At 57.3% G+C, this 27,125-nt stretch overlaps 8 protein-coding genes across 8 annotated transcripts; 5 read left to right on the top strand and 3 right to left on the bottom strand.

The window, feature by feature from the left end:
- Positions 1 to 401: 401 nt before the first annotated feature.
- Positions 402 to 1,391, top strand: D7B24_005888 (uncharacterized protein; the record flags this gene model as incomplete). The annotated part of the gene is made up of 3 exons (XM_028640033.1): positions 402 to 1,070; positions 1,151 to 1,255; positions 1,311 to 1,391. The coding sequence occupies 3 exons, from the start codon at positions 402 to 404 to the stop codon at positions 1,389 to 1,391; spliced, it is 855 nt and encodes a 284-aa protein (XP_028495698.1).
- A 420-nt stretch (positions 1,392 to 1,811) lies between these two features.
- D7B24_005887 (uncharacterized protein) lies at positions 1,812 to 4,302 on the bottom strand (the record flags this gene model as incomplete). The annotated part of the gene is made up of 3 exons (XM_028640032.1): positions 1,812 to 2,231; positions 2,283 to 3,539; positions 3,595 to 4,302. 3 exons carry the CDS (start codon positions 4,300 to 4,302, stop codon positions 1,812 to 1,814), a joined length of 2,385 nt encoding a protein of 794 aa, XP_028495697.1.
- A 1,483-nt stretch (positions 4,303 to 5,785) lies between these two features.
- Positions 5,786 to 6,782, top strand: D7B24_005886 (uncharacterized protein; the record flags this gene model as incomplete). Its single annotated transcript, XM_028640031.1, has 3 exons — positions 5,786 to 5,788; positions 5,875 to 6,310; positions 6,364 to 6,782. 3 exons carry the CDS (start codon positions 5,786 to 5,788, stop codon positions 6,780 to 6,782), a joined length of 858 nt encoding a protein of 285 aa, XP_028495696.1.
- Positions 6,783 to 7,212: 430 nt separating this feature from the next.
- D7B24_005885 (uncharacterized protein) lies at positions 7,213 to 8,401 on the top strand (the record flags this gene model as incomplete). Its single annotated transcript, XM_028640030.1, has 3 exons — positions 7,213 to 7,254; positions 7,305 to 8,001; positions 8,082 to 8,401. 3 exons carry the CDS (start codon positions 7,213 to 7,215, stop codon positions 8,399 to 8,401), a joined length of 1,059 nt encoding a protein of 352 aa, XP_028495695.1.
- Positions 8,402 to 10,870: 2,469 nt separating this feature from the next.
- D7B24_005884 (uncharacterized protein) lies at positions 10,871 to 12,743 on the top strand (the record flags this gene model as incomplete). The annotated part of the gene is made up of 3 exons (XM_028640029.1): positions 10,871 to 11,171; positions 11,237 to 12,398; positions 12,461 to 12,743. The coding sequence occupies 3 exons, from the start codon at positions 10,871 to 10,873 to the stop codon at positions 12,741 to 12,743; spliced, it is 1,746 nt and encodes a 581-aa protein (XP_028495694.1).
- An 864-nt stretch (positions 12,744 to 13,607) lies between these two features.
- NUT2 (RNA polymerase II mediator complex subunit) lies at positions 13,608 to 14,223 on the bottom strand (the record flags this gene model as incomplete). The annotated part of the gene is made up of 2 exons (XM_028640028.1): positions 13,608 to 14,113; positions 14,184 to 14,223. The coding sequence occupies 2 exons, from the start codon at positions 14,221 to 14,223 to the stop codon at positions 13,608 to 13,610; spliced, it is 546 nt and encodes a 181-aa protein (XP_028495693.1).
- Positions 14,224 to 17,329: 3,106 nt separating this feature from the next.
- D7B24_005882 (uncharacterized protein) lies at positions 17,330 to 19,703 on the bottom strand (the record flags this gene model as incomplete). Its single annotated transcript, XM_028640027.1, has 2 exons — positions 17,330 to 19,573; positions 19,650 to 19,703. 2 exons carry the CDS (start codon positions 19,701 to 19,703, stop codon positions 17,330 to 17,332), a joined length of 2,298 nt encoding a protein of 765 aa, XP_028495692.1.
- Positions 19,704 to 23,533: 3,830 nt separating this feature from the next.
- D7B24_005881 (uncharacterized protein) lies at positions 23,534 to 25,423 on the top strand (the record flags this gene model as incomplete). Its single annotated transcript, XM_028640026.1, has 5 exons — positions 23,534 to 23,695; positions 24,031 to 24,721; positions 24,783 to 25,083; positions 25,220 to 25,296; positions 25,362 to 25,423. 5 exons carry the CDS (start codon positions 23,534 to 23,536, stop codon positions 25,421 to 25,423), a joined length of 1,293 nt encoding a protein of 430 aa, XP_028495691.1.
- Positions 25,424 to 27,125: the final 1,702 nt, after the last annotated feature.

Below are 27,125 nucleotides of genomic sequence, written 5' to 3'. Positions count from 1 at the left end.
TTCCCAGCGCTCACGCCTTGGTTGGACTAATAGTCGTAAAAGACTATGAAGTGATTCTGATCAAATGAACACTGTCGTTCCGTGCGCTCGGAACCGGGTTGTGGCAGAACAAATACCAATTGCCGGCCTGGCCCGTCACAATGACGCTTCGGGCTTGCGAGTGCGGGGTGTTGGAGCTCCATGGTGGGGTTATTGAGCTCCCCCGATGATGCGCCCAGCAAACAGCCCTGGAGATATCTCGGTCTTGCTCCGGAGTCTACAGCCTCTCTCCTCCTACATCTCCCCTCCCACGACCATTCGAGTTGGTTCTTCAGTTCTTGATTCTGTTCCAGAGACCCTCTCGAGCAACCGAAGCGCACAGTACTGTCATCGTCACACGTCTCCTCTCAGCAACCGCAATCATGGCATTCACCACCAAGGCGACCATCGCCTCCTTTGGCGGCCAGCTCCTCAAGCTCTCCCACGCCTCGAGCACCACGAAGACCGACATGGCCTTGAACCTCTACCTGCCGCCCTCGTCCTCCAAGTCGCCCGCGCCCCTGCTCATCTACCTCTCCGGCCTGACCTGCACGCCCGACAACGCCACCGAGAAGTCCTTCATCCAGTCCACCGCCGCGGCGTGGGGCATCGCCGTCCTCCTGCCCGACACGTCGCCCCGCGGCCTCGACATTGCCGGCGCCAACGACGCCTACGACTTTGGCGAGGCGGCCTCCTTCTACATCGACGCCCAGAAGGCGCCCTACGCCGACAACTACAAGATGGAGACGTACCTCGTCCGCGAGCTGCCGGGCCTCCTCGAGAGGGACTTTGCCGACAGGATCGACTTCAAGCGGGTCTCCATCACGGGCCACTCCATGGGCGGCCACGGCGCCCTGACCCTGTACCTCAAGCACCCGGGCCTGTACAAGAGCGTCAGCGCCTTTGCGCCCATTGCCAACCCGACCAAGTGCCCCTGGGGCGAGAAGGCGTTCAAGGGCTACCTCGGCGACGACGTCGAGGAGTGGAAGAAGCACGATGCCACCGAGCTCGTCAAGGGCTGGAAGGGCCCACTGAATGCCCTCATTGATGTTGTCAGTAGCCCCTGCTCGCCCCGTCTGGGTTTCGTTTCTTCCCTCGAGAGTCAAGACGACAGTACGCTGACCTTGCGCAGGGCACGGGCGACAACTTTTACAAGCAGGGCCAGCTCCTCCCGGAGAACTTTGAGGCCGCCGTCAAGGAGGCGGGTCTGTCCGGTCTGGAGCTGCGCTACCAAAAGGTGAGCGCCGCGCGTCAAATGTCCCCTCATGCGAATCTGCAGCTGACGGTCCCAGGACTACGACCACTCATACTTCTTCATGGCCTCTTTCCAGCACGACCACGTTAACCACGCCGCCAAGTTCCTCGGCGTGTAGCCGTCAACGAGGGAGGAGTGAGTAGTCAGACAAGCAGAGCAGCCAAAAAAAAGGATAAATTCTAGCGACACGCCAGGGAAGCCAACGCAGTGTCTTGGTATGGGATGCGCGCAATGCAATGTGCTAGTGATGAGCTCCAAGGTGGTATCTCTTCATGCCTTCGTTCCGTCCCGTGCCATCCCGTTTCCTCCTCCCATCATGAAACTCGTGGAAATATGCCTCCCATGATCCGACCAGAAAACTCGCCAAGAGAAAGAAAACGACCACCCCTGGAATGGGTTCTCTAGACATTCAGGAAGCTGTCAGCCCGAGAGAGCGTCGCATCCGCAACGACGACTCTGTGGATGACGACTCTCTCGTGGTGGCGGCTGACGACGCCCTGGACCGTGACCCGGTGGTGGATGAACCCCTGGACAGCGCCTAGCTAATCCGCCTCTCCAGCTCCGGACTCAGCCCCTCCTTCTCCAGCTTTGTGCGCATGTCGGCGTCCGTCTCGCGACGGATGCGCATGTACGCCAGCTTCTCGAACCTGCTGAGGCCCTTCCACCAGTGCTGCCCGGCCTCATGTTCGCCAATGCGCTCCAACAGGTCCGCCGTCCGTGTGCGCACTTCGCGGTCCTTGTGGAAGAGGCCCAATGCGAGGTAGAACAAGCCAGCGTGTGACTCGGGTGCCACACTGAGGAAGAGGCAGATCTCGTCGTAAGAGAAAATGTACTTGGAAAAGGCAATGTAGATTTCTCTGCTCTGCGCCGGGTTGAGGCGCTGCGTTCGTAGACGATCGTGCATGTGATGCAGGTCCAGACCCTTGAGCGGGCGGATTGTGTATATTTGTGCGAGGTCCTGCGTTTCCGTGTCAGTCAAATCCAGCAGCATGGTGTTCAGTGACCTTACCTGGATGAAGCTGTAGTAGCTCCGTGTGTTCCGCCATCCCTCGATCCTCGTCACGTTGCCTGCGAGCTCCTTCTGTCTCGACGGCTCGTCTACCCACACGTAGCCGTGCCCATTAACCCCCGTGGAGCCCATGTCTAAGTCATCGCCACCGATATATAGGGCACTAGCACCATATACGCCCTCCTCAAAGGCGGCTGCGATTCGTGTGAACTTGATTACCCAATCGCGCCATTTTGCGCGGATGACCCGTTCACCACGCCGCGCGGCAATGCTCTTTAAAATGTCCTGCATAAACGCCTGATCACCTGTTAAATCTGTCTCGGCAGAGATTCTCGATGTGCCGCCAACAAGCCCGGCGAAGGATGGATTCTGCTGTTGGAAGTATACCATGCCCTCTGTCACCGTCGCGGGCTCAATTTTGCTGCTAATCTTGACCTTACCCGTCGGCAAGTCGCACAGAACATCCCACCACTCGGGGTGCAGCTCGAATGTCGGATTTGTCACGCCGGCGATGAAGCCAGGGACGTTCAACAGATCGTCAATCTTGGTCAAGTCCGTATAAGGGAAAGCGTGTCGGGTGAAGCCCCGTAACGTGCCGCCAGAAGCCAAGGCGCACGCTGCAAGTACAGCTTCGGCCACCTCTCCGGATGGCAAGTTGTGGCCGAGAAAGATGACTCGCTTCTGCGTCAACAAGGCGTTGGCGAGGACGATGATGGGGTGCGTGTTCGGACCATTGGTCGTCAAGTGTGCGTGCAGTGGGAATGGCTGCACTGCTTTGCCATGTGATTCAGAAAACTTTTGGATGAGTTTGATCAAGGAGAAGTCGCCAACGGTCTCTGGCATGACCGCGACTGGGATCTTGATCGGAATCGGGATTCCCTTATACATAACCTTGCTCTCAAATTCGTGTGTGTCTCTTGGTACCGAGTACTTGGCCTGCATCTGGCCCTGGCCCTCAATGTACGCTTTGGTGCCAGCTCTTGAGATGCCCTGCTGTTTTGAGAAGCTGCGATTCACGTCGAACGGCTGGTCGTCGAGCTCTTCGCCCCTGTCCTCAGCGAGGCGCATCTGGATCATCTGCTCAAACTTTTCCACAAACAGATCTTTGTTGTCGCTGGCCAGCAGAAGATGTCTTTCCAACAAGCTGAGCTTGGGCATGAGAGACAGGTCCATCGCATTGACCGCGTCATACAGCATGGACAATGTCTCTGGGACAGGCGATTTGAAGTATTCTTCCAGAGCCAACAGTAATAAAGGCTAAGAAGTTGGTTAGTAAAGCAGACTCGGTCTGGCCTGAGAAGACATGTCCAACCTTGTAAATGTGTAAAAATGGGTGTCGTGTGCAAATCGCCATGGCCTTGACAACAGCGCCTCGCTTGACAGTCTTGTCCTGTTTCGTGTTGACCAGGTTGAGCACGTGGATAAGTGGCGGACCCTCACCACCTTCTGGCTCGCTGTCGGTGGACTCGTCGTCGTCAAAATCGTCTAGGTCGTCATCATCCTCTTCTTCGTCTTCTTCGTCCTCTTCTCCGTCCTCGTCTTCTTCGTCAAGGATTCCTGCAGCCTCATTTTGTCTTCTCCTCCTCCTCTTACGCCTCCTCTCTTTCCTCTTGCGCTCCTCGTCTTCCTCCTCTTGACTCGTATCCTTGTGCAGGAAGAATATGGTCCAGTCCTGGTTGCGCACATGGGCCTGGTCGGGTAACATGAGCTCGGCAAGCATGTGTTCGTCGCCTGTGATCGCCACAGGATATTGATGCTCCATCACTGGGCCCCGGTCAATGTCGAATGATGCCACAAGAATGTACTCGACGTGGTTCTCAGTCGACCCTCTTGGGTACTGCGAGCGCAACTTGCGCGGCGGGTGCGCATCGGGGTTGTAGCGGCGCGGCGCCGAAAGGGATGAGTGCTGGGAAGACAGGCCAGTCGATGGAGTCTTGGACTTGGAGCTGGGGTCCGAAGAGCGGTCTGTCTCTGCGATGGGCGGTTGCGGCGACCGCGAAGGACGCGAGTGATTAGACATTTGCGAGGGAGAGCGCGAGGCGGGAAAGCTGGAGAGAGAGGTTCGACGACTGGGCCAGGGGCCATTGGGTCCATGGGGACCGGGAAATTGTGTATTACTGGGTGCGCGGGTCAGGAAGGGGAGAGCCGCGCTTGTTGAGGCCATCGTATATATCGCCGGCGGTTGTATAAGTGGCCGGACTAGGCTGAGGTGGTGGTGCGCGAGGCGGCAGCGACAGCCATTCGGTTAAAAGCGTTGGCAGCTGTGATTGTTCGTTCGGGCAGAATGTCGATCTGCGACCATGCACAGGGACGTACAATGGCAGCACGACAGGAATGGAGGGGGAGAGCGACGAGCGAAGGCGGGCGCGGTGTCGCAAAGACGTGTTCGGTCGGCGTGTTCCCCCCTTAAAGGTCGGTCCCCGAAGTGGGAAGAGGGGATGTACCGGAAAGTCGGCGAGGAGCCACGCAGTGGATGTGGGTTCGGTTCCTAAATGATCAAGCGGCGGCCAGGATCTTAACGAGGGTTCCAAGAAGACGAGCGTCGAGCGCCGAGCGGTGCTCCCACAAGTGTCAATGCGGCGGAATTCTTGTTAGTGGGATGTACGAAGTGCGCAGGAAGCTCTTGAGGATCTGGGGCGAGACATGGTCCTCTTCGAAGGTGGGCGGGATGTCGAGTTGTCGGCAAAGCAGCAGCAACAAGCACCCTAGGGAGGCCCAAAAGCCCAAAATGCCGGAAACACAGCGTCCTCAAGGGTCGGTCAGGGTCACCTCCTGAGTTGGGACAGGGGTTTCGACACGGAGAATGGTGGGTGCGGTGCGCCGTCGATGGAGTAAAATGGGATGGACGTCTGGTGCTTGTCGGCTGGTCTCGCAAGTCCCCCCCTCCTTTTCCAATCCCCCTCCCCTTTGAGCCCGTCGAGCCCCCCATTTCTGGCCCCCTTTCCCAAGTCACGGCTTGGATTGGCTCGATTGGTTCCCATGGCCCCTGCTTGTCAAGGCTGAAAGCCGCTTAGCGCCTTGTGCGCGCTGGTAGGGTCCAGACATGAAACCAGTCCCGCCCGGCCAATCGAGGAGCCATGTGAGCGCCACAGCAAAGGGGACACCAGCCACGGCCCACTCCACACATGCCGATGGGGAACGAGGCTGTCGTTGTCTGGGGAAGGCGTACCATGTTTACTTTCCGCCAGCCACGATCCACAGCCATCAACATTCGCCGGTCCAAGACGTCAGACAACATCATTCGTGACTTGCATCAACCCTCTCGAACGACAGGCAAAGCAACAAAAAAACAGTACTGTACCGCTCCTGCTCTCGACGGCCTAGCTCCATATTGTGAAGCATTGGCTGTTTGTCATCAAGAATCTGCGGCGTGCTTTCCCCTCCTTGCGTGCTCTTCTTGTCGTCACCGGTCTTGGCAGGAAGTTCCCGATCGACGACCGACAACACAGCACTTGCTCCCTCCCAGAGGAGATCACACACGCGCGCCCACACACTCCACAGCCATGGTATGTTCGGCCCGAGACATCGAATTCGAGCTTCTTTCCCCTGCGAACTGTCCAAGGCCTGACTTTGCCTCGTCTCCATGTGTTAGGCCACGCCTGTCGCCGGTTACAAACCCTCTCCACTGGGATATGGGTCTCCACGCAGCTCTCCATTCCGTCGCCCCGAATCGCCCGCCTCACCTTCCAGCCCATCTTTGAGACAGACAACACCATCAGCATCACCCACGAAAACACCCTATCGCACCAGCCGGTCAAGCTTCGCTGAGCCGCCGACGACGCCCACCCGCACTGCCGACAGTTGGACGCCAAGAGCACTTCCTCAGACTCCACCGCGCGTCGACATGCAGGCATCGCCAAAGGTCGCCACCCGGTCATCGCCTGTCAAGACGACCATGAACGGCAACGCCCTGTCGCAACTGCAGCCAAGCCAGGTGCGAACGCTGCGCGAGGGCTTTGAGATCTTGGACCGGGACAGTGATGGCGTTGTCAACAGGGAGGATGTGGCCGATATGCTGACACAGCTGGGTATGTCGCGCCGGAAGCAGTAATCCTTGTCCGCGAAACTGACTGTCAGGCAGGACTACCCGCGAACGCCTCCGACGTTTCCAAGTTCTTTCCTCCATCAGCTCCACAGACGATGACGATGGCCGTCTTTCTGAATACACTAGCCGCGATGCTGGCAACGCTCTCACCCCAGGCAGAGCTGCTGTCGGCCTTTTCGGCGTTTGACGATGATGATAGCGGTCAGATAGATCTGGCCGAGCTCCGCGACGCTCTCCTCAACACGGCGCCCGAGCCGGGCGAGCGTGCGCTGACGCCGGCAGAGGTCGATCAGGTCATGCTAGGGTTCACCGGGCGAAGGGCATTCAGCCGCAACATGCAAGGCGGACTGGGCAAGCGTGGCGAGGTTTTCCGGTACCAGGAATTCGTCAACTCGGTCATGGGCTCCAATAACGCTACTTCAGAGGCGGCTTCGGCAGAGACGTCTGAGAACTGAGAGGGGGCGATTTCGTTTTGTTTTGTTTGGCGGGCGGCACTGGAGCTGTACCAGCAATCGTGGGATGAAAGCACTCTCCAGGAAGCAGGATTCAGAGAAGCCATCGCCCAAAGGATATGGATATATAAGTAATACGCAGTCATGGTATCGGAGTTTGCAGGGTGCCTTCAAGATTCTGTATTTTGTACAGGTTTTGGTTTGCTGGCAGCTTTCCATGCCGCAATGTGTTGCGCCTCTGTTGGCTTTGCCAAGACTTCTGGCTTGCCAATTTTGCCCCACCATCGATGTTCTTATCGTCTTATCTGCATCCCGTTACCGCGGGGCACCTCCGCAAAATATCGTCGGTTGCACCCCGCCATCGCTCGCTCTAATTGAGACTTATCGAAGACGACTTCGTGCGAAAACGGTCAATTGAAGCATAATCCCCGCCATGAAGGACACATACACTTTCCCCGCCGCGGCTGACTTCCATGTATGTCACCCCTCGGTCCGAATGCGTGCCGCAAGACTGAGCTCGCGCAGGTCCACCTCCGTGATGGCGACATGAGCCGGGCTGTCGTCCCGACGATTCGCGACGGCGGCGTCGACACGGTCTACGTGATGCCGAACCTGATCCCGCCCGTCACCACGGTCGCCCAGGCGCTGGCCTACAAGGAGCGCCTCCAAGCCATCGACAACAGTGTCAATTACCTCATGACGCTCTTCCTCGACGAGAGCATCACGCCCGAGGTCGTCCGCGAGGCCAAGAAGGCTGGCATCGCCGGCATCAAGTCGTACCCCAAGGGCACGACGACCAACTCGTCCGGCGGTGTCGTCAGCTACGAGCCCTACGACGCCACCTTCGCCGCCATGGAGGAGGTCGGCCTCGTCCTCAACATCCACGGCGAGGTGCCCAACAACACGCAAAAGGACGTGTCGGTCATGAACGCCGAGTCCAAGTTCCTGCCGACGCTGCTCGAGGTGCATGCCAAGTTCCCCAAACTCAGGATCGTGCTCGAGCACGTCACGACGGCGGACGCCTGTGACGCGGTGCGCAGCTGCGGCCCCACCGTCGCCGGCACCATCACGGCCCACCACCTGTCTCTCGTCATCGACCAGGCGGTCGGCGACGTCTTCTGCTACTGCAAGCCGGTGGCCAAGTCGCCCGAGGACCGGCGCGCTCTGCTCAACGCGCTCGTGACGAGCAACGGAAAGTTCTTCCTCGGCACCGACAGCGCCCGTAAGCCTCCCCTCCCCTCCCCTTTGCTAGAGCGAAAAGAAAGATGTGGTTTTTGGGCTTTTTATGCTGACGAGATGCAGCACATGACATCAGCGCCAAGAAGGGCAAGGGCAGTGCGGCCGCAGGTGTCTTCACGCAACCCCACGCGTCTCAGTACATCCTGACGGCCCTGGAGGAGGGCATCGCGCGGGAGGACATCAAGGATGAGCAGGTGACCGAGGAAGTTCTCCGGGGCTTCTTGAGCGAGTGGGGACGCAAGTTCTACGGCGTTGAACCGGCGACGCAGAAGATCGTGCTTACCAAGGGCGACAAGGTCATCCCCGAGTCCGTCAAGGACGCAGGCGTCGAGGTTGTGCATTACCGGGCTGGCACCAAGACCTGGGACTTGAAGTGGCAGTAGGATTTGCATCGTTGGGGGGGGTTCAGAACTCGGGGTTGAGTCAAAAAAGGGGGTAAAATGTGTTTGTGAGGAAATACCTGGGCGAGGGGCGAGACATGAGGATCCAAGACTCATTAAAACGAAACACTCAACAACACCGGAAAGAGGTGCCTGTGTCAAAACGAGAGCAGGACAGGTACGTCACATGTTGACATGAGACGATGTTTTGCAGGGGTAACCAAAAGTTCAAATCTCGGCTACGTGGTATGGTATGGGAGGTCAAGACTTCTTGATTTCGCTCCAGAGGAACCAAGAGTCGAAGCTCTGCGCAGCACAGCAACATGAGAAGGGACAGACTAGTGATTCGAATACTAGCATGGGCATTGTAGTGGTCCCGTTGATGCCAATGAACCTGCGGTCAGTCGCGCCATCCTAAGAAAGTCGATCAGAACGGGAGGCTGGGATTTGCAGCTGCAGTTGCTGCAGGCCTGCGCACTGGCACCCGAGCAGTCAGTTGAGTGACAGCATAGCCGCGAGCCCCCCTCCCCCCCCCCTCTTTCCCTTCCCTCCCGCCAACGCTAGGTCCCGATGCCGGTGCCGCCCACCCTGAGTGTTACTTGCCGCCGCAAAATCTGAACGGCGGCAGGGATCCCGCGTGTTCGCCCCACCGAACCTTCTCGAACCGGTCAGTTGGGAGCACACTTGTGGGACGGTTTCCTACAAAGGCCTCGATACAGACATGCCAATATCGAGTTGGAGGGGAGGTTAGAAAGGGGATCCTGGCAACACCTGTGGCAAGCCTCACGCTCACCTTGACTGATATCGATGCCATCCAGCATGACATGTCCTTCATTGGGTGTCTAGACACAGGGAAAATCCAGTGGCTAGGATATGCACATGCACAGCCAGTGCTAGGCTGTATTTTTTGTGCTCATCCACCGTTGTGCATAGAGACAGGTCACAAGTTCTTTGCCTATTGGTTCTGGCGGCGGCGGCTCGTCGTTGACTCTCTCCGTGGGGTTGACCAGTAAAGTAGAGGATACCTGTCCTAAAGCCGACGCCACATGCGGTCCAGATGTACTGAGTACCCCACCCTCGAAACCTCCCAGCCCGTCGCTTTTTCTCGTCACCCAACGCAACGCCCACTGAAAGCCCCCCTGACGCCCAATGAACCAGGCAGTCCGTGTGCACATCACCAGGAGGCAACTTTGTCCAGATTGATGTGCAAAAGCTGATAAACCCCAGCAGAGAGCCAACTGTCTGTCCTTGCGCTGTCTTGCCTTTTGCTTTCCGTCTTGTCTGGTCTCATCTGGTCTCGTGTCGTCTGTGCTATTTTCATGTCCTAAAAGGAACCAGTTTTCATTTCGGATTTTCGGTCGACGGAGCAAACGGAGCAGCATACATTTCATCATCAGCGTCTTTGTGCAAACGACATTGGTACAGAGCAGTCCCCCCTTCCGGGCCCTGCTGCCTTGTCGCCTCCAGCAAGCTGCCATTTCCCTCTTCACTCACATTTTGTCGTTTGGACCCTGAACGTCACAATCACGGTCGAGTCGCAGTCGCAGTCACAGCCACAACTCAAACCACACACACGCACACACACCCCCCAGCTCAGCCCAGCCCAGCCCTGGCGCCATCATTTGCAATCGCAGAGCACCCGAGCACGAACCGGGGACAGCAGAGGACAGGCCCAGGCCAGCCAGGCAGACAGAAGGCGCGAGCAGCAATTTCTCGGCTCGTCCGTGCCAAACCAGTCCCCGTCCCCTTCTTTCCTCTTCACTTCTTGTCATTTTCCTTCCAGCTTCTGGACACTCTTGAAACAGAACATTTAGCTCTTCCGACTGCATCGGCGTTACCTTGCGTCACAACCTGGTCGCCACACGTTTGGTCCCACAGCAAAAGAGAGAGAGAGAGAGAGGGAGAAAGAATCTGAAGGGGGAAAAACAGGACCGTACACCCACACAGTACTGCACCGGGCTTCCGACATCAGAGTCGCACGCCAACTACCTCTTCTACAAGAATACCCTTATCTCGAGGCGCTGCATGATTCGGGATCGGCCTCGCCCACCACCGGTCGCCCACTTTACCTAATTAACCAGAACCCACCGGAAGTGTTCAAAGTCTCCAGCGCTGGACTCGATGAAGCTGTTCGCCAAAAAGACGTCGTCTTCCAAAAAACCTGTCACCAGTCAGAACTCCCACGAAGAAGAGGAATTTCACAACTTACCTCACCGTTCCGCCTCCTCCTCGCCCACCAAGTCTTCTTCCCCCACCAAATCCCCAACTAAGCCTACCTATTCCAGACGCAGCACCAGGCCTCCCTCGCCTGGCGGGCGCGAGACTAAATCGCGATCTTCTCGGCCCTTCGGTCGTCATTCCACAGACCCCGGATCCTCCTCCTCCTCCTCACGCCGTCACAAGGTCGACCCCAACACCCATCCTCTCAACCTCCCCCCTGAAGAGAGAAAGAGACTGTCTGCACTTTCCGCCATGAGCCGCAGCAACTCCATGGACATCGACCGCGAGTCGACCGGCGCTGCTTCTTCACCCCCCGCAGCGCCCACGCCCACAGCCCAAACCGCCTTCTCCGTCCCGATCCCCAACATCAACACCGCCGTCAACGGCAACGAGAATGGCAACGATGAAGATGCGCCCATGCCGCCCCCGCACAGGTCTAACCCCTCCAGCCCTGTCCCCACTGCAGAGGACGAGGCCGAGGCTTACAAGGCTGCGGGCAACAAGTTCTTCAAGGAGAAGGACTACAAGAACGCCATTCTTCAGTACTCCAAAGGTATGTAACCCCATTCGCCTAGAAATTTGCGTGAGAACCACATGCTAATTTTTTTTTTCAAACAGCCGTCGAGATGATTCCCGACTCGGCTACCTATCTCAGCAATCGTGCCGCTGCTTACATGTCTAACGGCAACTACGAAGCAGCCCTCGAAGACTGCCTACGGGCCGTCGACCTGGACGGCCAGAATCCCAAGGTCCTCCTGCGTCTCGCGCGCATCTATACCAGCCTCGGTCAGCCTGAGGAGGCCATTCTGACGTTCGGCCGCATCCAGCCGGCGCCGTCTGCTAAGGACATGGCGCCCGCCAAGGAGATGCTGCACCACATTACCGCAGCCAAGAATGCCCTTGCTAGCGGCACTGCCGGCTCTATGGTCCTGCACGCTCTCGACCAGGCCGAGCGCCAGCTCGGCTACACCGCACCGAAGCCTCGAAAGTGGCAGATTATGCGTGGTGAGGCTCACCTCAAGATGGGTACCGCCAACGCCCTTGGCGAGGCTCAGAACATTGCCATGTCGCTGCTGCGTAACAACAGCCAGGATCCCGAGGCGCTCGTCCTCCGGGGTCGTGCCCTGTACTGTCAGGGTGACAACGACAAGGCCATCAGCCACTTCCGGAAAGCACTCAGTTGCGACCCGGACATGCGTGACGCCGTCAAGTGGTTGAGGGTTGTGCAAAAACTCGAAAGGATGAAGGGAGAAGGTAACGCCGAGTACAAGGCGGGCCAGTGGCAGGCAGCCATTGACAAGTACACTGCCGCTTTAGAGATTGACCCCACCAACAAGGGTACCAACTCGAAGATTCTCCAGAATAGGGCGCTGTGTAGGACAAAGCTCAAGGAGTACGACGCTGCCATTGCCGACTGTGAGAGGGCCGTCCAGCTGGACCCCACCTACACCAAGGCGCGCAAGACAAAGGCCAATGCGCTGGGCTCTGCGGAGAGGTGGGAGGATGCCGTCAAGGAGTGGAAGTCAATCCAAGAGCTCGACCCCGAGGATCGCACCATTGCCAAGGAGATTCGCAAGGCCGAACTGGAGCTGAAGAAGAGCAAGCGCAAGGATTACTACAAGATCCTCCAGATCAGCAAGGATGCCGATGATACCCAGATCAAAAAGGCCTACCGCAAGCTGGCCATCGTTCACCATCCTGACAAGAACCCCAACGACGAGCATGCCGCTGAGCGCTTCAAGGATATTGGTGAAGCTTATGAGACTCTGAGCGACTCTCAGTATGTCTTCCCCTCCTCTCTCTGAATTTTCAAGTTGAAGAAGCGTGTGCTGACCTGTGCAGAAAACGTGCGGCCTATGACAATGGCGATGATCTGATGGATCCCAATGACATGTTCGGCGGCGGCGGCGGCATGCACGGCGGCATGGGTGGTATGCACGGCGGCATCGACCCTGAGATGCTCTTTAACATGATGGGTGGCATGGGTGGCGGTGGTGGTGGCGGCGGCGGCGGGTTCCCCGGAGGTGGTGGTTTCCCCGGCGGTGGCACGTTCTCCTTCGCCGACGGGTCCAGCGGTCGCCAGCGCCCTGGCTTCAGCGGACGTGGCTTCAACTTCTCCACCTGACAACCCGACTCTGATCAGGGCGAGGAAGACGAGGAAGACGAGACGAGATCGGAGGACGATGGCGACAGCGACAGCTCGCAGCCTGCCGGTAACGACGTCCACGAGAAGCTACGAGACCACATGCAGCGTCGCCATGACGAACAAGACGAACTTGTCGGGAAACTGCGCCAGTACGGCATCTTGGCGCTTGCGGCAGTCGTGCTGCTCCCGCCGTCACTGTTGGTGCTGATGGCTGCTATGGCAGCAACTGTATACCTTGCTCTGCGCGCCGCTCAGCACCTCGGCCGTCGACAGCAGGTCTGAGGCGCTGCGGCGGCGTCAAATCGCGACATGGGACGTCCTGGACGGGATCGGAACTAATGAGGCGAACCGGGGCAACGAGGTATCGTGCGTTGGTGCGCACGACCATCCACCTGGCCACCCTCTATCATCTGCATAATCACCGGTGGCGTTCCGAGGGTTCGTGTGTTTTTGGTCTGCTATTTTCCTTATTTTTTCCATAGAGCCACGGGACTACGGTCCCGTGTTCGGGGAGGGTGGTCCGGGGGGACGTTCCTTGAAAGACATACCCGCGCATTAGACTGGTTCCGTCAGATCGGGCTGGGCCGCTGTAGCTTTGAATCCATATGGAAAGCGACTTGTCATTTTGCTTCTTCAAAATCATATATAGTGGTGTCTCCTACTCCGTACTCATCCATGGGTATATCCTCCGCTCTGCCTAGCCCTCGAGCCTGCCGCGCCCCGTTTCTAGAGCTTCTAACAGGGCGCGCTGGCATTGCGAACCTGATCGTATCCTCCTGTCCGCTTATCACAACCTGTTCTCCCCCCTCCCCCCGCTTGCCTCCTACGATCTAGCATGTCAGATCAAGCACCCTCCCTCTTGACGGGACTCGTCATCTCCACAACCCTCGCAACATCCTCGGCCACCTCGGGCATGGCGCTCCTCATCTCCCCAGCGAGCACGTCCCTCAACTGCGCAAACGCGCCCATCTTGCCCCGCATGAGCTGGTTGCCCCGCCGCACGAGCTCGACAAACTCGCGCGTGTAAATGTCCGGGTTGCGCCCGTTCTCGACGTACTGCACGAGCTCGGGCGGAATGTTGGGCAGCGTGCCCGGCGTGACGTGGCGGGCCGGGTCGTGGAGCGGCACGCCGGGCGGCATGCCGAGCTGGTCCTGGGCGTTGGGCGGCACGCCGTCCGGGGTCGGCGGGGCGCCGGCGACGGCGGTCGTGTGGACGGCCTGCAGGGAGGCGGAGAGCGTTTGGAGCGACGAGGTGAGGGCCGTGTGGGACGAGTGTGTTGGCGTCGTCGTGTACATGGTGATCTGGAGCATGATCTGGTAGAGGTCTTGGATCGTGTCCTTGAGCTGTTCTGTTGAAGGAGGGTCAGTATGAGGAGGTAGGCCTTTGGGTGGGTGTGCCAGGGGGAGAAGGGGACGAACGCTCAAGGAGTTCTTGGGGGTTGTTTTCCACTGGAGCCATGGTTACGGCTGTGTTTTTGTTTGCGACTGTAAGTTGGTGATCCTTGATCCCTATGCACTGGAGGTGGTTCTGAGGCTCGATTTTCGCAAGAGTTACGAGTAAGACCCGAGACTGGTGGTAGTCAATGGTTGAGAGCGACGTGGTGGTCCAATGTGTAGTGAGGCGGGATGCGACAATGATGGGCCTAGACTGACCTCAGAGGAAGGTGGCACTCCTATCGATAAGTGTACATGTAAGATGTGCATGACTAAGCGCAACGACCCCTTTCGACCTCGCTGAAGCGAAGAAGATGGCATCACATCGATTTCAACAAGGCTTTACTTTTCTATTCATACTTCAAACCGGGGGCACCCGTCAAGTTTAACCTGTAGCGTCCACTTCGTAGGCTAATTGTATTGCTCAACAGTCCCTGTTTCGCCCAAATGATACTATCTAGAAATAGTCATCTATCGGGTTCCCTGCTGCTTCCCCGAAAACAACCGCCTCAACTCATCTCGTAAGTGCCGTCTGTCTCGCATATTCGGCTGTTGTTCTGGTCCCGTGGAATGCATAGAGCCGGCACCATCAACAGCACTCTGTCTCTTGCAGTCCGAGTTGGGCACTTGATCACCTGCAGCCCTTTGGATCGCCACTCTGCTCCGCAAGACCGTGTCTTGAATACGCGAGGGCTGCAGCACAGTAGTTGTCGGCCCATAGGCGCTACTAGGATCCGTCGAGATGACTGGGGCTGCTACGCTCTCTATTCTCTGCGCCTCAGTCGCCGCTGTCGGTTTGATTGTGATTGTCAGAGGCCTTGGAGATGGTGACCTGATGGGTCGATATTTCTCAAGATACTCCGAGGATAGCGGTGGCGGGGTACGAGCCGTTGGCCGTACGGTGTCATGTTTATGAGATGAAGCAACGGCTGGCGCAGACAGCGGGGGGCGGGTTTGAGTTATCTGTGGAGGAAGCTCATCGAAAGCAACATGACAGCTGCGCATAGTGCCCGCAAGGCCAGGCTGAGGCCGGCATGGCAGAGTAGCAATCTCGTTATGCTCTTCGAAAGAAAACTCCGGGGGTGTAGCGTAGGCTGAAGACGCCGAGACCTCCGTCACAGTTCTCTGGTGTCCTTGAATGTAGGCCATCCGCGAGGAGGGTCGTTTCAGGGGTTCGTGGCTGACCCATGAACTCGGTGTATGACGCTTCATGTGATCCTCAACAGTTCTTGGATGGAAGTCTGTGATGCTGCCTCCAGATGACGTCCTTGCCAATGAAGAGACTCTGGGAGAAAGAGACGGCGGAGTTGAGGCTGGGTTGAACATCTTCTGAGGGCAAACCGTCGAGATGCTTGAGGATGTTCGCGTCCGTTCTGGAAGTGGACCCAATTGCTGAGTTGATGTCGACGATACGCGCGAAGGGGAAATAGGAGTAGATTGTCGCGATGCATCTGGGGAGTACTGGCGACGGTTACCAGGAAGCATCTGCATCCAGCGTGGGATCGGCTTCGTAGGGCTGGGTTTGAAGGCGGGCTCGCCCAGAGGGTCGTTCATAGACACGTAAATAGTGGAATTTGGTGGTTCAATGACATCGGTGGCGTCTCTGTGCTGGTTTTTTTCGTGTTTCGTGACGCTGGATATCGCTCTTGTGGCTCGCAGCGAGCGCGAGCGGTAGGCAGGGCTCTCGGGCTGAGGGGCATCAGCACTCAACCATCGTCAGCCGTGACAAGTATTGTCAAACTTACTACTGGGGCCCCTAGTTGATGGCTTCCGATCCTCAATGGTAGTGGTTGTCCCTGACTGGCTTCCCATCTTGTTCGTCCTAGCCCGCCGTCCACGCAATCCATTCTTCTCAAGCCCTTCTGCACAACCGCCCGCTCGTCCATCCCATCCAATTCGGCCTCCACGATACAGTGTGCGCAAAGTGGTGGCTCCTCGATCTCCCGTCCACTATTATTTCCCATGCTACCCTTCAAGTCGTCGTCCGAGTGCCCAAAAAGCTCCTCAAGCTTGACTCCTGATGCGATATGCCTGCTCCCACAGAGAAGACATCCGTAGCACGCCCGGTGCCAGAAGCACCATCCAAGACTAACACAGTCTTCCCCGCGCATCACGATCTCCCCGCATACCTAGCATATGGAGAGGTCGATGAGGGCCGCGTAGCATGGCCCGCAGGTAAGGCGGGCAGAGCGGCCAAGGACGTGGGTAGGACCGTCGGTCAAGCGCCAGCAGAAGGTGCATGTGAACGAAGACGAAGAAGAATAGGGAGGTGGCATGGCATTACCAACATGAGTGCCTAGAGAGGTAAGGTCGATATTAGAAGTTTCTAAAACGAATGTATAATGACAATAGCAGCGACAATGATCGTCGAGTACACTATGGAAGACACGGACGTGCTTGGTAGGACTTCAGCATGGACGACCTTGCTGCACGATTCTGATAAGGCGGATGGAGGGTAAGCTGCTGCACCCAGATCCGTCTACGTATTCACCCTGTTACGCTCTCTTCTCCAATGTACCTGCCTCGGCAAAGCAGCTCGACCGCATGCCACGTGGGCATTTGACGAAGGTGCCACCTACCTACCTACCTAGGTAGGTAGGTACTTTGTCCAAGGTTGGAGAGGAAGGTCCCCTCTACGAGATACCTCCCGTCGGCGTCGCCAGACATCATGATGCACACTCTACAGCAAAGTGCAGCCACGACATTCATAGAAGAAAAAGTCGGCCTTTCGATGATCCTACATAACAGTCCGTAACACCGCCCAGAAGCGAAATCCCTGAAACCACCAGCCTCCAGAGGCCCATGATAGTCTTACAAATTCATAATAGCAAGCAAAAACAACCAATCCAGCCGCACAAAAGCCAGGGTAACCATGTCCGGTCATGCCTGGCGATTTTCCAAAGCAGCAAATTAAACGCCTGCCACCATCCTTGGTGGTCTCTTGTGCTGTGTTTCCTTGACTCCGCTTCTACCCTTATGACAGGCATAAGCCCACTGGACTTTTTCTCTTGGCCTCGCATCCTTAGGATCATTCGAAGAATGGTGGCCCGGTACCACAGCATTGTCAGCTCGCAGCACTAAACCCTCATCTCCATTGTGTACAAATACGTCCCATACAACACATTCACTCCTCAGCGACGCAGCTTGGGCTGAGAAAGCATGTGCAAACGGCTCATGCTGATGCCGGCCCGCTTCTTGACAGGGCTGGGCGTTCCCGCCGACACCTTTTGAGGACTGGGAATCGGGGTGCTGCGCGCCAGTTTGGGAGTTCCCAAAACACGAGGGTGGGGTGCAGGTTCAGCCTTGCGCCTCTTGCCACCGCGGTCGGCACCCTCCTGGTCGACATCAGGTTCATCATCTTCGGTGGCCCTGGCACGCTTCTTGTTGGCAAGACCATGGGCAACTCCAGTGAGGATCTTGACGGGCGATTTGTTCTCCTTGTTCGGGTGAGAAGGCTCGACGTGCGTGCGAGCCCGCTTCTCGTTGGGCAGGCCGTGCGGTACACCTTCGAAGACGAGTTTAGCTGGTGTGGTGCCTTCCTTATTCAATACGAATGGCTCTGTGTTGGTGCGCGCTCGCTTTTCGTTGGTTAGACCGTGCTTGATGCCAGCCGTCATGGACTTGACCGGTGTCTTGCTGGTGTGAGTGGCCCGTGGAAGGTCGGCGTTTTCTGGGAAACTACCGGGCATTTCCTCGACTGGAGTGATCGAGGCTCGAACCTGTCGGACACTGAGCTGTCCAGGCGAAGAGCCGAAGCCGGCAGGAGATCCAGTACCGAAGCGAGCAGTGCGTTCGCTACGGAACGTGAAAGCGCCAGGAACAGTAGGAACCTCAGAAGCCTTTTCTTCTCTCTTGTTGGGAGAGGCTGGCAGCGGGCTCTTGATCTCTCCGGCGGCGCCACGACTCTCGGGCTCGTTCATACGGCTCAGAATAGCATCGAGATTGGGGTAGCTGACCTCGCCGCGACTCTTGCTCGGGGTGTCCTTGCTATCGGGCGTAAATTCGACCCGCTTGAATAGCTTCCTGCGCGGCGTGGTAAAAGGTACAGCCGGGAGCGGCTTGTCGAGGATTCGGGGACCAGGTGTCTGCGAAACACCAGCGAAAGGCTGAGGAATTGCACTCTTTGCAGGCTGAGCGGGCGATTTGCCACCGCGCAAAATCGACTTGACACGCTCGAATCTACCAGGGCTCACGATTCGTCGCTTCAGTTCAACAGTCCTCGACAGAGTAGCGAGGTCGTGTGTAGCGGCAGGCTTGGAGGGAGATTTGGTCAGCTCTCCCAGGTCTGTCTTAGTTGTCGACTGTGTCAGGCCACTGAGAGATGCCTTGCTTGGGGACTTGGTCAGAGCAGGCTGGGATATCTTAGGGAGACCCGTCCGGGCCGCCGTGGCCTTGCCGGGGCTCGTCGTTGAAGTCAAAGTGCTGCTTGAACGCGCCAGACTAGCCGAGGCGTTACTGCTAGACGTGGGGCGAGGGAGAGAGCTTCCATCCCTGGAGATTGGTCGGCGGCTGGACGCGTCATCTTCAATCTGCTGTCGAACACGCTTAACCGGGGAGGGTGAGGGTTGAGGCTGAGGCGCAAAGGCACGCAGCTTCGAGGGTGTAGTGCCGAGAGGCTGCTTCTCAGTGCGTTCGTCCAGGTTGGCCTTCGAGGAGGTGCGTTTGAGGCCAGAGACGGCCTGGCTCGGGGTGCTCTGGAGGTCGTTCTTGGAGGGCGACCGGTGGAGGGTCGACTTGGGAGTGTCTTCCAGGTTCGCCTTGGAAGAGGTGCGCTTCAGAGACTTCTTGACAGGCGTGAAGCGACCGGGTTGAGCGCGGAAGGCAGAGGCATGACCCTCAATCGAATCCATCTTTTTAAACTCCTCCATGTGAGCAGCGCTGAAGCGCCCAGACTTGCCTTTGGCTCTGGCAATCTTCCGTCCATTGACTTGTTCATCCAGCTTCTCCAGCTCCCGCTTCGCAACGAGGTCGGCCTTGATCTTGGCTGCCTCTTCACGCAGGTCGGCCATCATGCGCTGAGCATCAGTGCTGAGGCCGGTTTCGCCGGCTGGGCTGGTCACGTTGAACGTGAATGAGGAGGAGGGGACTCCGCTGAGCCTTGACGGTGTGGCCTGCGGGTTCATTGCAGACTTGCCACGGGCGACGTTGGCAGATTTGATGTCCCTGAATCCAAGCCAGGTCTCGGAGGGGCCAGTGGCTGTGGGGTGAACCTTGCTTGGGTGCATTTCGGACATGGGAGGCTTCAGAGCGGACGAGGCAGGTGTGGCAGGTTGAGGGTGTGGCGAGGCGGCGACGCCATCGCGGCTCGTCGATTCCACCTCTTCTGGCGTCTCATCGCGCTCGGTAAGCGACGATAGTTGAGATACTTTCTTGGGCTATAGAGTTGATCATGGTCAGCTGAGGCGGTGAAAGGCGAGGGGGGACGAAGTTTTCGCAACTGCCCAAACAGACCTTTGGCGTTGACGCGCTGGCCAACCGGGCCGAGCGGCGGCGAGGCGGCGACATGGCGATGGTTTCTGGCCTTGGCTTCGGTATCGTGTGAATATGCGATGGTAGGTCCGAAGGTCGTGAGAATAGGCCAGAGTGGAATGAAGTTGGGGGGCCTGATGATGTCAGGTTGGGATGTGTGGTGTTTGATCAGGAACGCGACTGGCTAATTCTGGGATTGTCTAATATCATTGGAGGGGTTTGTTTACCTTCTGTTCGAGGTAAGGCCCAAGCTCCGAGGTGGTCAGTGCGCATTACCGTGAATGTTTGTCTGCACTGTATGCTGGCACGGACTCACTACTCACTAGGTACTCTCGTGACCTGTCACCACCAGTGGACTGTTGGACAGGTTGTGAATTCGACAAGCTGCCATTCATCAGAATTCATCATCCGCCTTCTACCAGAAACGACAATCGTCACACATAGCTCGGTCCTCTACTTTGATGTGAATTACAAACAACGTTTCTACCTCCTCATGATGTAATTCCGTGCATCTGGACCACTCATGATCGGATTTACAGGCTTCTGAGCCTTAATCATCATTACCTCTGGGATGGCAAGTGAAGTGCAATGATCCACCATCACACGTTCGTCTCGATAACCCGAGCCATGCTACTCATGTTGGTGGCATTGCTACCGCAAGACTCCTCGACCATCTCCCCAGAGTTTCTCCCCGCAGAATTTGTGATTCCCGAAACTACCCCAGTCGAAACCCCAGGCATTCAACCAAATATCAACTTATTCGACTTTTTCGCGGACGCCGGCTCTGTTACAACCCTTAGCGTCTCGTGTCGCCCCACGGCATTGACAATGACCTCCAATCCTTTTCACGACGTCGCCGGGATGATCCGTCTGAACATGTAAAACACGAGTCAAGTCTCTGAGAAACGACGTTCTAGATGCCTTGAAAAACGCCTTATCAGGCAAGCCCGGCACGCATCTTCCCCGCGAAAAGCCGATAATGCATGGCTGAAAGTTTCCGACATGTTACGCGGTCACATCAGGCACACAAGCCAACGCAGGACATCGTCAAGAGAACCGTACGAGACGGAGAATATACGCAAGAGCCGGAATCGCTGAGGTCGGGGGTCACCCTTGCATCGAAGCTAGAAATTTTCTGGAAGGCCGCCAAAGGTGCGAGATCCCCCAGTACCCTGGCAGGCCCCTGGGTGACGCTAAAACATGCGAAGGCAACCCGGGGCGGTCAGGCTTGTCAGCTGGACGCAGCCACCAGCAGCCCATCTCTCATCTGTCCCATTCATCGACCCAGCCAGCGGCCTCTGAAGATGGCTCAGCGAAGGAGGATGTGCGTTTCTCGCGTGCAACACTGTAACTTTGGCTGGCCGCGGAAGAGAGACAAGCGTGCAAAAAGTTTTATGACACTAGATCAACCCGATCAGACCTTCCAAAACGTGTTGGTACGGTCCGTCGGTGTCTGGTCAAGTTAGCCGATCATCCCCTCCTGAGCTCTCCGAGGAGATGCGAGACCACACGTGCACTGGACCTGACAGCGCTGGGGGGTTTTCTATGGGTTTTTTTTTCCCTCGTTTAAAGTTATACTCCGGCCTGAAGTGTTGTGTTCTCCCTGCCTCGCGTCCGGGGTTTGGCCCTCATTATTGCGCTCTCTTGATGTTGCAAAGTAAACTTGCTAGGCTGGCGGTCCAGCGCACTTTGTGGTATTTGAACTCGACCAGAGTGACGCACATCTCGGACATGCGTAGACGCTGGCAAGGATGTCAAGCTCGCCAGAACAGCCAGGAACGGGGACATGAGGCGCGGCCCCGGTCAAACCCTGCAAAATGGCGAAAGGCGGATGGGGGTGCATTTTAAGCGGGGGACATGGACCCCCAATTAATGAAGCCCCAGATTGATTTCATCAGGTGATCGCTTCATTTCACCGGGACCCGAGACAGACGGTCGTACTCAGACAAGAGATCTCGAGACAGTGAGACAGACGAGTCCTGCTCAGCGCTGATGACAATGATAAGGCCATGGTCAACCTTCTCTGGTGAACATGTATCTCGTTATCAACGGCCGATCTGCTGTCTGCTTCAAGCTTCAGCTGGCCTTGGCAGTACAAGAAGCAAGGCAGGACGTGGGATTTTAACACAGCAACAAGGCCGAGTGTAATCATGGGCACAAGGCCTGGTCCTGTGGAGAAGACGACTGAATGTGAGGCCGCGGTCCCATCGTCCGTGGACAGACGAACAAACACACGCACCGTGTGCTGTGTGATCGCCTAGTTTGTGTGGGCACCGCTGAAACTCGCCAGTGCGAAGCGAATGCCCCACGTGAAGGGATCGTGAGCTCTGCTTGTGTCGCTCAATCAGCCAGCCTCGCTCGACCCTCGACTGAGAAGCCTCGGTGGTTCTCAGTTCGTGCCCGCCGATCCACCTGCTTCAAGGACGGGCTCGTGCTAAATAGGAGGCAGCCTGTAGGCCTGGTTCTGGGGCAAAGTAGACGCTCTGCAGATGCGAGGTTCTTCATCTCAGGGTGATGATGAGTGAGTGCTCTCTGGCTGCTTCAGCTCTCTGGCTGCTTCACAGTGTTGTTTTGTCCTCCCTCGAGTGGGCGGGGTCTGCTCGTTCATTCCATCCATATTGGGACACACCAACGTGATGGCGCCCTGGGACTGGGACAGCAACAGCCAGCAGAGAGATTGTGGAGGTGGTCACGATGGTACGCCTTGCCGGTGCCCACGTCACTCCTCCTTTGCGCTCCCACCCTCCCCTCCCCCTTCGCCTTATCCCTCCCTCGTCCATTCCAATCCATGCCGCAGGTCGGGTTGGACAAGGCGAAATCAATGATGGTTGTCATCCTACATGGATTGCTGATTGTGATGCCCTCGCAATCAGATTGCCCACGCTCAGCTCGAGGGCATTGGTGAAATAGGCCAAGAGCAAGGCACTACCAAGCCGTGCTAGGCCAAGCCAGGTTGACTCGAGCAAGCGCCTCCCCTCATGCATGGAGCCAGGTAGGTACCTACGACGTTGGCTTGTACGTTGGGGCTGGTGCTCTACTGGCTGCCTACGCATAGGTACCAAGCACCAGCACCCAGCACCTCGCCAGCAGAGGCCGAACGGCCAGGCGGAGTGAGCGGGGACCATGGCTGTTTTGACTGGTTCAGGGATGCGCTGAGGACCAGGGGATGAGCGGGGGCCACAGGACGCACAGGAAGGAGGAGAGGAGGGGGGGGGGAGGGGGGTCTAGGTAAAGGTGAGGTTAGCTGGGCGGGCTCGCAGGAACAGTAGCAAAGGAGGGCAGGCACCCCCGAGCAACCCCCAAATCTTTTTTTCATTACATAAAAGCCCCCCGGGCCTCTTTCATTTCCTTACACACCGCAACCTCTCATCGCTTGCATCTCTTATCTCTGGGCTGGCCAAAACCATTCAATTGTCCATTCAACTGCTGTTCTCTCGCCCGTTGCGCCCGCTGCCATCCTCTTCGCCCCCCGAGCCCCCAGGCACGAGAGGTACCAGAGGCACAAGCCGTACTCTATTTTGCGGCTCCGAGATCTCAACCGTCCTACCGGTGCCCATTTGCGGGCGCAAACACGCACTACCCTCCCCTTGTCTGTCATCTCTATCGCCCGCCCGGACGCACACAGCAGTACCGCTTTCCATCTCGTTGCGCCCGCAGCGACGCACCAACCCTTCCCCAAACCACCGCGTTTCCACCATCCAGAGCTTCAATCCGCGTCCAGTGTGGAACGCTGCGACGTCACAGCTGCCCGTTTTGCTTGCTTGACAGCCTGGGGTGCTTTGCTGCCAAGCGGCAATCGCCTCTGTGGTCCCCGTACCCCAGATTCTCGTCCCAGCTTCTAGAAGAGGAGAGGCATGGCAGAGAACATGTCCATCGACAAGCACGACGCCGTCGACGGCGACACGCCCGAGTCCCGAGGCTCCAGCCTCGAGGCCGACCACCATGCTTCTGCCAACAACGCCAACAACGCCGCTGGTAATGCCTCTCAGGAGAACCAGCAGCCCAAGCGCAAGGGCGGCCGCAAGCCCGTAGGTACCACTTGTCTCTTCTTGTCCAACACCTGTATGCCTCACCCACTACCATGCCTACACCCACCAAGCCATCCATGCAGTCATTCATTCCACCTCCCCATCTGCCCTGCCATTGCAGCGACCCCGCCAGATAGCCACGACATGGAACATCCATCCTCTTACACTTATGCCCAAACCCTTATGCGGTGCCAAGTTCAGCATCAGTATCGCCTGCGACTATCGCCGTCAAGCAGCAGACATCCCGCCGACGACACCTCCCTGATGCCATCCTGGTGCTGGCCCCTTAGCCGTCGCACCATATCACTCCAATCAGATGCTAACCTCCGTCTCAGATCTATGCCACTTCGGAGGAACGCAAGCAGCGTAACCGACAGGCGCAGGCCGCCTTCCGTGAGCGCCGTACTGAGTACATCAAGCAGCTCGAGGAGGCCATTCGCGTCCATGAGTCGAACCTTCACAACCTGCAGGCTGCTCACCGTACTGCTGCTGATGAATGCCTGATGCTTCGCTACAAGAACTCTCTCCTCGAGCGCATCCTGCTCGAGAAGGGCATCGACGTTCAAGCCGAGCTCCGCGCCAAGACTGGCAGCCCTAACCTGGGCCCTACCCATGTTCCCCAGAACATGGTACAGCCGCCACCGATCCAGCGCGCCATCATGGGCAGGCACCAAGCTCGGAGATCCAACTCGAGTATTGCTCCGAAACTGGAGCCTGGTATCGGGGCCCTACCCCCGCTCCACGCTCACACCTCGACGGCATCACCCAAGAGCCGCCCGACGCCTTCGTCGCACGCCAACTCGCCCACCGGAACCGCATCCGTCTTTGGCGGCCCTTCGGCCGTCTCTCCTGCCGCGTCTGACCACGCTCCCCGGATGGCTGGCGCGATGAAGTCGCACATCAGCCCTCTGGCGCCCATGAACCCTGCCACTCGGGCGCACATGATGTCGAGTGGTCCCGCTCGCGTCGGTACCGGAGCTCAGTACTATCCTACGCCGGCATTCCAGAACCACATTGAACAGCTTGGTAAGGCATTTTTCTGCATTGCATCACTTCGAACTATGGCTAACCACCGACCTCACTGCAGAGCAAGAATATGATGCTCCGGCTGACATGGTCGACGATTCGGAGATGGACACTCCGAGCGGCCCGGGGCCTTACCCCGCGCAGTATCAAGACGGCCAACCATCAATGGTGACCTCGCCTAACGGCGCACACAACGGCCATCACGTTACGCAAGGCGAGGCTGTCCAGTCGTCTCAGGCACCACACGGCGCATATCCTTCCATGACTCAGCTTCTCGACAACGGAGGCGATTGGGACCCCTTTGGTCTCAGCGCGAGCATGGCCTTCCCCACGCAATTCTCCTTCGACACTAGCAATATGAGGTAGAGGGGTCCGTTGGACCTCTACGACCTCAGCGAGCCCGACCTGGTCCCTGGCTCGTCGGGCAAGCTCAGATACTCTTCTTCTTATCTTATTTGGGGCGGATGATTTACGGCGAACGAAAAAGTTGATACCCAGGGCGGCATTTCATGACAGCGTCGAGACGAATTCTTACGACAGAGCCAACGGCGATAACGGCTCCCTTAATTTCCACGGTACGGAGAAGCCCAGATATGGGCTCTCGTGGTATTCGTTCAGGACACGACTTTACATGGCGCAGGCGAAATCACTTCTTACTTCACCCGGGAGAAGTTGCGAAAACGACTCTCGAGACACAGATGAGCGACAGATGGCGGTTGGCGGTAGTGCCCATGTCGGCGGGGGGTGTGCGGCGGCGGCTTGGCATCTGTCTTCGGATTTTGTATAACCATTTTTTGTGCTTTTTCTGATTTTGAACTGCTTTACCCGGCGTTGGTGGATATCACAAAAGTGGCTTTCTCAAATCCCTTCGAAACGGGGGGAATTCTCGAACAAACAACAAACAAACAAACAACAAACCACATTCAACCCCCATAGTTAGTCTATTCGTCATTTTGACGCTATATTATCTTCGAGTCTACAGCGCTAGCTGGGCCGAACATTGCGAATGGAACATGCATAGTATCCATCAAAACTCCGTCCTTGGCCGTCCATCCACCCTCATACACGAGCCCCGCCTCCAGGTTTCCAGCAAGGTTCTTACCTACGTTAAACGTAATAAAGTAAATGAGAGGGTCTGGCCACAAGTACTAAACACTTTCAGTGTCTGATCACGTCACAACCAGGAACGCTGGCGATCTCCCATCAGACGCATCACATTTGTGGTCAAATTCTGCCGGGAGACCCCCCCCCCCTCCCTTGGGAAAGCAGTCCCCAAGGGGGGGACGTAATCAGACGGACCACCAAGGCGCTGAGACAGTGAAAGCGACTGCTTCTGACTCGAGCGGGCGGGACATCGTGAGATTTGGGGCTCGTTTCCTGAGCGGAGGAGAACGGGGCGGGGGGGAGATATCGTGCGTTCCAAGCGGAAGGCATTGCTGAGCTGGTATGAAGGAGCCCCGGCCCAAGCCCTCCCTTTTCTCCTCCATCAGCAACTCACGATCCTGAGCCCATCGTCGCAGCGTGAGCCATGCCACTGCTTGTCTTGTCCTTTGGCCCTCCTGGCCGGCCGCCAGGACAGGAAAATGCTTGTCTACTGGAGCTGGACCTTTTTGGGCGAAGATTGACGTCTTGACAGGTCAATCAAGCCTTTTGCACTTGGCGCAACCGTTCCAACTCTTTCTTGGTCATCTTTCAGCGGGAGTTCTTCTCCTTTTCTTTCATATTGATCTATTTACCTGCAACCGTCTGTCCAGCGCCTGCTCGGAGATCATGCACTTACCGACCATGCCGCTCTTTCTTCCATCAGTCTCGGATGGCAGGTTGAGAGGGCGCAAGAATTGTGTAGCGCCGGGCGGGCAGGAAGCGGGGGTGTGCGGATAATGATGATGCGGTGGGGACCGGCGGGGCGCGAGAGCGCGCCCTGTAGGAGGATCCGGGATCGGAGGGCGGGCATCATGGCGCTAATGCACGATGTGCTCTTTTGGATCCGGATGAGGGATAGCGGGGTGCCGACAGGGGGTTCATGTCACCAGGGGGTGAGGTCCCGTCTGGTCCGAGACGGGCACTGGCGGAGGTTGTGTGGAGGTGTTGGGAGTTGGAGGTTATGGGCCGGTTGGAGTACGAGTTACGTGTTGGAGGTTCTGAGTTGTGATGGGTTTACAAATGTCAGAGGCAAACCTGTCCAATCCTTCTCAAAAAATCTGCTTTCCTTGTTTTTACAAAGTGATTTATGCATCGAAGTTTTCTCTGTCATGCAGGTCGGGGAGCGCGGCATGATGGTGTGTATGAGAAGATGGCGAAATGCCTTGGCAGTTGTGTCTTGGGTGTGCTGGAGGAAGCTCGGTGTGTTATGAACAGAGCGGGTTTCCGCTTTACCATTCCGCTCAATGGACGCTCGGAAGAC

This window comes from Verticillium nonalfalfae (genome assembly GCF_003724135.2).
Source record: "Verticillium nonalfalfae strain VnAa140/NRRL 66861 chromosome Unknown scaffold_39, whole genome shotgun sequence".
Lineage (NCBI taxonomy): Eukaryota > Fungi > Ascomycota > Sordariomycetes > Glomerellales > Plectosphaerellaceae > Verticillium > Verticillium nonalfalfae.
The sequence above is the reverse complement of the archived record's forward strand: the minus strand, read 5'-3'. Positions and strand labels throughout refer to the sequence as shown.